This window comes from Mus pahari, chromosome 4, assembly GCF_900095145.1.
Source record: "Mus pahari chromosome 4, PAHARI_EIJ_v1.1, whole genome shotgun sequence".
In the NCBI taxonomy this organism is placed as follows: Eukaryota; Metazoa; Chordata; class Mammalia; order Rodentia; family Muridae; genus Mus; species Mus pahari.
In genome coordinates this window covers 55,000,959-55,010,270 of record NC_034593.1, presented here as the reverse complement: position 1 = coordinate 55,010,270, position 9,312 = coordinate 55,000,959, and the positions used below count along the sequence as shown (strand labels likewise).

Genomic DNA, 9,312 nt, shown 5'->3' with positions numbered 1-9,312 from the left:
AGTCAGGGTTCCTTCTAGCTCACTTTTGGCTATAACTCTACAACCAAAGAAAATGTGTTGCCTTGCCTGTACTATATGGAACCATGCAGCAGGTGTTCATTTTCCAAATCTGTGTTTACCAGAAAATCCAGAATTAATGATAATGATAAAGAAACTGTTACAGACCAAAAGTATATTGTAGCAGTTGTTATTAATTTCTAATTATCACATCTTAACAACAGGTGCTTATTGTCTAAACTGATTGAAATTCAAATTTTAAATGTCATATTACCATGACTAGACAAAATAAGGTCTGTGACAAGAGGCAATTTGAAATGTTTTGAAATGTTTTTTTAAGTAGGCATAGTATACTTTGCAAAACGTTTAAAAATCATAGGTGCATTCCTGTCAATAGGGGGAGCTAGAAGGCACTAGCTAGATGTTCCAAGTGGCTCTCCTTTCCATTTGCTGAATGAAGAGTGAAATTAAATAATCAGCATGTCAACACAATTGAGTTTCCTGTTGTGTTTATTGGAGGGTGTACCTGGCAAAGACTAATACAATTATTTCCCACTTGAATGGACTCAGGTTCGCAGTGTTGTTTTAGTTATTTTGCAAATGACAGGCCATATCACTCCCATAAGCCTTTGCCTCAGCAGCTTTCTCCATTCCCTTCCTCTGCTTCCATTCAGATCCTCCAGTACATATCAGCAAAAGCACTGAACACGGATCATGCCCTGAAACATCTCAGGAAACAAATCAGGGCTAGAAAGTTCTCGGCCCCTTAGCTGAGCTGTCTTCCCGTTTTGTGTAACAGTCAGTTCAGAAATACAGCTACTATCCTCAACATCCCAAAGACTTTAACTTTTTTTTTCTTCTTTCCTGAATCAAATTTCCTTCTAGAATCTATATAGTATCATCTGAACTTATGAATGACTATAAATACAATTCATCCAGCTGGCAGTCTGATCATGTGAAGACTTGACAGAAAACAGAAACTAACCCTACTAGTCCCTATCCCTATCCAATGGCTCACTATAATTTTGTTTATTGTAATGAGGACTCTTATGACATTTTTAATTGGTCTTTTAATTAATAACTGTAATAATATTCATGCATGTTTAGTAGGTATGGTATGATAGTCCAATATGTTTATACAATAAAATCAGAAATTGTAATTTCTGTCTCTTTGAACCCATCATTTCCACATGTTGGAAACTTCAGGCTCTTCTTAACTACTACATAATTAGTAAAGTTACATACTATGCTAGAAGGCACTGGAACATCCCCATCTGCCTGTATTTCAATAGGCTTTATCTAACCAATCCACGCCTCCTCTTTCCCTTCTGCCCAAGTGTCTAATAACCACTATTCTACACCCTACTTTTCAGGAGATCAGCAATATATTTGCTCCGTAAGTGAGTGAGATATGAAGAATTTTCCTTCTGTACACTATGTTGATAAAAATATCTTAGACATGACATTGTTGATACTCTTCCTTTAATGAAAAAAAAATGTTATATAGTAGTTTCTTCTGAATTGAATCATTCCCTTTAGGGGAGAATGAAGAAAGCTCCTGACACTCTGGTGGTAAAGAATTGTCTACCTGTCTGGGAAAATTGACTAGATTTGTGAGGATTGCTTCACCATCCCTACTACAAGGCTGTAGGAACAATAAGCACCTACTGCAGAGGGAGACTCAAACATGGGGAGCTGCAGAAAGGAGATTCTCCAACCTGTTAAGCTGTCTGCAAGTTGTCAAGAGATGTCCCAAGATTCTGTTCTTCATGAGCCCTCACCTGTGTCAGGGATGCATTTCACTGACCATCATCATTGTGCATCATCCCTGTTCCTATAAGTAAACCCTCCCCCACACTCCTATTAATAACCTCAATAAAAGCTCTTTCACTCACCAACTTGGAATTGGGTTCAGTTGCTACCTTTGACTATTATGGGTTCCCTTTCTGGAATGAACAGATGCATGTATTATGTTTCCACAGGAAAAGTCTCTCCTACAACACACTATGGACCAAACTAGATGAAAGGTGGGTTGGAGTGGAGTAATTTCATGGTCCTAGCTAATGCTGTACAATACCCAGTTGATGCTGATTCATGTAAGGGGGTATCATCCAAGGGGAAATCTACACACAGGTACCTTCCTTCATATGGTGAGAGATAGTAGTCCTTCTACAATGGTGATGAACATGGAACCCAGGCTGAGTTCTCAATGCAGAGGTAATTCTGGGTATTTTAATCCATGGTAAGTCAAAAATCATTAAAGACAGTGCACTCTATGGATTCTACTCTATCCCCAAATCTATGGATAAAGTAGTACAGTTAAGAAGAAGCAAGCTTGTTCTAGGTATGAACAATAATCCAACCAGAATAAAACTGTATACACTTATCTCCTGAGATGAGAGAGAGAGAGAGAGAGAGACAGAGAGACAGAGAGACAGAGAGACAGAGACAGAGACAGAGACAGAGAATGAGAATCCAGGGCTGGAGAGGTAGCTTCACAATCCAGAACACTGTTTTTTGTTTGTTTTGTTGTGTTGTGTTGTGGGATTTTTGGTTGTTATTGTTTCCAGAAAACCCAGGATCAACTCCTAGTACCTACACAATGATTCACAACAGGTTCTGAGGATTGGATATGTTCTTCTTCCAACATTTGTGACCACTAGGCATGCACATGGTGTACAATCACCACACAAGCAGGCAAAACAATCTTACACAAAAATATACATATCTAAAAAGTCTGTGTATACGTGTGAATGTTTTCCTGTGTGTGTGTGTGTGTGTGTGTGTGTGTGTGTGTGTGTGTGTGTGTGTGTGCTCCCTGAGGCTAGAGAGCCCCTAGGGTACACTTTAGCCTGGGGGTCTTCCAGAAGTCAGGCCTGAGGGAGAGATGCTTGATGAGAATAGTTACAATTGTTGTTCAGGCCAAGAGTCTGCCAGACTTTGGATAAAATGTAGCCAGGCAGGAGGGCTCAGCACAGCAGGCAAACAGACAAAGCTGGCTTCTCTCGATTCTGTAAACGTTTGAACCATCCCCACCAAGTCCATGGCACCAAGGAAATATACAGAAGTCCTATGAAGAAAACCCAGGATAAGGAAGCCAGGTAACTGGTAAAATTGGTGGAATCTTTTCCTACTGTATTGGACTTTGCTAGTTAATTTTGTAAGTATTCTTTTAGCAGATGGACTGAACATAAGACCAATGTACATTACTTGAAATGATGAACAATGAACCTTCTAAGTACTCTCAAAATCTTATTTTCATGGTCCCACTATTTGTTAAGGGATGGTGGCCCGGGACCTTTGTTATCATGCCCGCCCTCTGTAGAAAGACTTGATTATTACATAGATGACAGAATCCTAAAATGGGTATTTTGCAAAGTTATAAAGTATATAAGAGACATTCATGTGCACCTAAAGAATGGGGATGGGAGATCAGATCACACAAGGTACAAGGACACAGCTATGAAATATCGGGAGTGTTATGGTCAGGATGCATATGACACTTGACAAGGTTATTTTTTAAATTATACAGCAGCCTGTACCTGAAAATGTAAAAGAGCTTCAAGCATCTTGAAGCTCCTGGCATATCCTACCTTGCTCAAGTTGCTAGTTCTCTGGATAAAGAGAAGTGCTACATAGCAAAAAGGCAGAAATGCTCAAGGGCTTTTGAGCGAGCTAAAGTCCCTGTAGGACAAGCTAAACAGCTGTGTGACCCATTACTTCAGTGGGGACAAGAGATGTGGAGGGAACATATATGTAAGTCAACCTGTTCCCTTAAGGGACAGACATATAGATAGTAGAGAGACTAGTACTGTTGCTTAGGGGCACACATTTGTCCTTTTCTCTGTGAACACTGCTATAGCTGCATATGCATTTCCATGCCTCCAAGCTACAGTCAATGCCAATGAGGGTATCATTCAGTTCAGTCTTATGTATGGCTACTCATGGAAAATTGACTATGATGGGGGTTGTAATGTCACAAACACTGATGGTCAGAATTCAGATAAAGACAACAGGCACAATAGTACTTCTAACTAACATACAATCACAATCCCCTGGCCAGATTAATTGAAAGAAGCAATGGACTGCTAAAATATCAGTTGACAAAATGGACATAGTATCAAGGTAAGGTCCAAATTTGTACCTCATTAATCGTGGGCCAGTTCTTAGTGCAGCAGATGGCAGTTAATGTAGAAACAATGGGTTAAAGTTCATAGAATAAATATGTTTGGAGTGCTCAGCCACAAATGAGATAAATAGGTCATACCCTTTCCAGGTGTGATATATATTGCAGGTCTAAACTATCACTAAAACTGAACCCAATGGGACCACTACACTCATAAACTCATAGCATCTGTGGTTGCATGTGCAAGACCCCAAGAATAACAAGCCAGTCAATATTCCATTGGGGAGGAGAAGGGGCTCATGGGCCCTCTGCTTGAGCTGATACAATATTAACAATGATTTCAGGGGAAGGGAAAGTTAGCTTTGTTGTAGGGTGTGGCACAATATTAACAATGATTTCAGGGGAAGGGAAAGTTAGCTTTGTTGTAGGGTGTGGCCCTTGGTAGTTGGCCTCATATGCATTGAGTATATAGGTACTCAGTGAATTAACAATAAAATAAAGACACAAGGAGGAGCTTGCAGAGAGGCAGAAGGTTGATCTAGGAGAAGTAAGAGATGAATATCATAAAATGTATGGAATGCAAGCATAAAATTCTCAAAGAATTAATTTAATATTATATATATATATATATATATATATATATATTTCAAAAATAATAGCTGAAGCACTTAAGTATAAGGAACACCCTGAAGTAGTAGAAATGGCCACTCCTAAAGGATAAAGCTTATTAAATAAAAATTCTAGTGCTAGAGCTGGGTTACTTTGTTACAGGTTGCTGACAAAGTAGGCTCCTGAGGGCCCACAAACCATAAAGGCTACTGATATCGCTATCAGCTGCATGCCAGAACTAGATAGTAAGGCCTATTACTGATGACAGCAGAAATAAAGCTGGAAATGAACTAAAGGCACCTTCTTCCCAGCTTACAGTGCCAGAAGGGGCTAAGTAAGCAATTAGGAGAGCATTATCACTGCTGCCTGGCTATGGATCCTATGTGCTATTGTACAAAACACCCAGACAGGGTGTGTCTGCTTGTGACACATGGTGCAACCATCCTGGAAACAATACAGAATTTGGGGACTCACATCTGGCACTGTCTGAGGAGGTCATAGGCCCCAGTCAGGAAGCAACTGCTTCTGTGTTGTTATAGGAATGTGATATGTCATCAAACTGCTTAGGCTTAGGCTTATGCTTATGCTTATGCTTATGCTTATGCTTATGCTTATGCTTATGCTTATGCTTATGGCCATAGATCACTGTTGCTGTCAGTGGAAATCTACCATAGAAGGAAACTTCCTTTTCCAATACATGGTACACCCCAGTGCATAATCACTAGTAAAACTCCTAAGTGACTGTTACTGTGGCATAGTGTCCATTGCTTAGTCATAGAACAGATGGAGTGTTGGATAGCTGGGTATTGGTTTCCTCTAAATTGAAGTATTTTCTTCAGGGGAGAGGCTCATGAGACTCTCAAGGTAAACAGACTTCTACAAGTCTGGGAAAACTGAAACTTGCAAGATTCATGTGGACCCCTCCTTTGGTAATAGAAGAAGGAAAAAGCTGCAGAAGAGGGTCTGGCCAGGTAGGCTGCCCAGTGGCCATTCTTAGACCTATCCTGCTGCTTGTAATGTGTGCAGAGAGTTTCAGAGATGCAGCTCTTATGGTCACCTATGTTGGGATGGGCTTTTCATGATACAGCTGCTTTGGAGCCATCTCTGTTCCTGGAAGTAACCCCAATAAAAACTAATTTGTTCACATAGCACTTTGATGTAACCATTACTTCGACCTGCCATGAGTAGACATATATATGTGTGTGTGTGTGTGTGTGTGTGTGTGTGTGTGTGTGTATGTGTTGCATCTCTCCAGGGAAAACTTCTCATGAAACAGAAACCTAGATGAGGGTAAGGATTGCAGCTATCGGGGTCGATTAGACCTCTTGATAGTGATTCCCACAGTTCACATCAAGCCAGAGCAAGGATTTGAACTAGTTGTATATGACAAAATCAAAAGACACTGTTTCTTGCTTCTAGTAAGCCAAGCTGAGAGCAGAAGCTACAAATCATTTTGTTCAAACCCTGAACTCTCCCTTTTCCCCTGCTTCTCTTTTGCTTGCAGCTGACTCCTCCTTCCTGCAGATTCCAGGATCACAGGCTGATTAAAGAACACAAAGGTTTGATGGGAGCCTGTGCTCCTCAGGCTCAGCAGTCTCTCTCTCTCTCTCTCTCTCTCTCTCTCTCTCTCTCTCTCTCCCCTCTCCCCTCCCTGAGCTGAGACCTACCTGACAGCCTCTGCCTTTGAATCCAGCTCTGAGCACAGATGCATCTTTTTATTTATTATTCTCCCAAGTGATTCCATCAAACTGGAGATCCTTCTTAGGAAAAGACCCACATAGCATCCAGGCATGAACACTTTGCAATCTGCCTGAGGAGTTCCTGCTTGCTTTTCTGAAATTTGGTGGGTGGAAAGAAGTTTCTGTTGGATTTATTTACTTAAAATATTGAAAAGTTTCTTATTGCTGCCTGAAATGGAGCACAGCTTTAAAACATGGGTTGAGACAGATCTTTCTACCGGAGACATGTCTGGACCAACACATGGAACATCTAGAAAAACTTGGCAAGAGAAGTGACATCTGCTTTGCAACTCTCACGCTCGGAGAAAATCATCAGCCTCGTTGAAGAGGGAAATTAAAATACTAAAGAAAATGTCTTTCTTTCTCAGCAACTTAACAAATGACTCTAACCTGTGGAGAGCAAGTCATAATTCTACGGAAACGGACCTTATGAATTCGCCAGCAACTCTGACTCTTTCTCTTTTTTGTCTGATCTGTATAATGACTCTCGCAGCTCTGGTGGGCAGCATTTTCTCACTGGTTTCGCTGCTAACCATGCAATACAGAACTGTTTTGTCCATGCTTGTGACATCTTGGTCTGTGGATGATCTCTTGAGCGTCTTGTCAGTGGCCATCTTCATGGTTTTGCAGTGGCCAAAAGGGGCACAGGGCTACTTCCAGTCTCTGTGCACCACCTCTGCCTTACTGTATATGTGCCAGGGCCTCTCCAGCAACTTGAAGGCGACTCTCATAGTCTTCTACAACTTTTATACGATGAACAGGACGGTGGAGAGTCAGTCAAGCTCCTGGCGATTAGGACAGGTACTTGGTGTGGCTTTAACCGTGTGGGCAGTCAGCCTGCTGCTGGCTTCCCTCCCGCTCTGCGGCTGGGGTGTCTTCGTGCGCACGCCTTGGGGCTGCCTGACCGACTGCTCCAGCCCCTACGTGCTGCTCCTCTTCGCCGTATACGCTTCCGCTTTCGGGCTCCTGGCGGTTCTCTCTGTGCCTCTCACTCACCAGCTGCTGTGTTCGGAGGAGCCGCCAAGACTCCATGCCAACTACCAGGAAATTTCTCGTGGCGCCTCTACTCCTGGGACCCCTGCTGCTGGGGGAAGAGTGCTCTGTCTGTCTCCAGAGGATGTTGAGATCCCTGCTCTACGATGCACTGGGGGATGCTCCCCGAGCTCCGACCTAGTGTTTGCCCCGGGTCAGCCGGCTGCCTCTGGCGCTGGAGCCGGCAAGCGAGAGAATCCCGGGACTCCCCAGGGCACCAACAGCTTCCCCTTGAGCCTGGCACAGAAGCGCTTTTCTTTGATTCTAGCACTGACGAAAGTCATCCTTTGGCTACCCATGATGGTGAGTGTATTTATCACTGGAGGGTGTGTGAGCTGAGCTCAGAGGCTGGTTTGGGGAGTCACCCAAAGATGTACGGATAAGTCCGCTTCCAGACGCATCGGTTGTCACTGAAGGCAGGTCTGGAGAAAAGCAATCCACCTGGGGGCTCGTTAAGTAATTTTCAATCTGAGAAAGGTGGAGAGTCTTCAGTCACAAGAGACTTGATTTTCCTAGATCGTGGTCAAAGATATTCTCTCTCTCAGAGGCAAAATCTGGGCGTATTCAGAAAGGAAAAGAGGAAGTAAAAGGGTCTTTCTTTCAACCTTCTCTGGCCCAGTTTTATCCTTAGTTTTCTCCTCCCTGGTAGGGACGCCGCCCATCTCTAGCACCAAGAGACAGAGGGGTGTGATCCAATGTAGTAGGGAAGAGGAAGAGAGGACAAAATTAGCTTTTGTTCCTGGTGTGAGCTGTGGTGTGGGGAGTGAGGTGACCGCGGCTCATGCTGTGACCAGCATGCAAGGACAGAGACCTGGAAAGACGAAGTGACAAGTTTGGAGTTTCTAGTAGAGGTCCGACCACTTCCCCTTTCCTTCCTTTTCCTGCCTTGCATCTCTTTGTGGGATTGCCTGCCTCTTCATTAGGAATGTCAAATCGCAGCAGGTTCAGAGAGAGCATTCAAAAAGGAAACCAAACTCTGCTCTAGTGCACACAGGTGTATCCCATCCATTCCCAGAGTCCTGCCACCAAAATCCTGAAGTGTGGCCCAGAAACAGAGCTCCTATCGGACTCCTAAGGGAGTCAGGGATGTAAGAAAGGCTTGGAAAGTGGGAAAGAGGATTCTGGTTTAAGTCTGAAGTTCTTTGCCTTTCAGATCCACATGGTGGTAAAACACGTGGTGGGGTTTCAGAGCCTTCCGGTGGATATGCTCAGCTTTCTACTAAGCCTGCTGGCCAGCATTGTAACACCAGTGTTTGTCTTGTCCAAACGTTGGGCCCACTTGCCTTGTGGCTGCATCATCAACTGCCAGCCAGACACCTACTCCATTGCCTTCGATGGGAAAAAGTGTAAGTCCTCTACAGTGGCTGCAGGAGCACCACACCTACATTAAAATACAGAAAAGTGGCCTATTGAGAAAGTTACTGGAGGAAGAAGGGAAATATCCTAGGACACATGCAAATGATAGATAACAAGAAGAAATAAAATTTTAGCTTAGTGATGGAGTAGGTATAAAATATAATAATAAATATTAATTTATTGATGATGTTCTTAGGTAAGAATAGGGTTCATTCAACTCAACACTTTATTGTCAACACAGATCCTTATATGTTACCTCCATCCGCACTTTTAGCCCAGAGTGGAAAATCAGTCTCTCCTCCCAGGTCTATATGAAGAGCAGCATTGCTGAGCAGCCTGACTTTGACAAACAGATAAACTTCAAAAGCAGTTTAAAACTCCTGACCAATAATACATTCTTATCCAGTAGGACAGTAAGAAAAGTAGTATGATATATATATATATATATATATA

General features: G+C 42.7%; 1 protein-coding gene across 2 annotated transcripts in view; it reads left to right on the top strand.

The window, feature by feature from the left end:
- The first annotated feature begins 5,988 nt into the window (after positions 1 to 5,988).
- Gpr149 (G protein-coupled receptor 149) overlaps positions 5,989 to 9,312 on the top strand; it is a 60,529-nt gene continuing 57,205 nt past the window's right edge. Inside the window, exons 1-2 of one of the 2 annotated variants that reach the window (XM_029537987.1) lie at positions 5,989 to 7,806; positions 8,657 to 8,849. In XM_029537987.1, coding sequence (XP_029393847.1) covers positions 6,823 to 7,806; positions 8,657 to 8,849 — 1,177 coding nt within the window. In that variant the 5' untranslated portion in view covers positions 5,989 to 6,822. The remainder of the gene's footprint in view (positions 7,807 to 8,656; positions 8,850 to 9,312) is intronic. The other variant, XM_021196988.2, reaches the window with a different exon arrangement.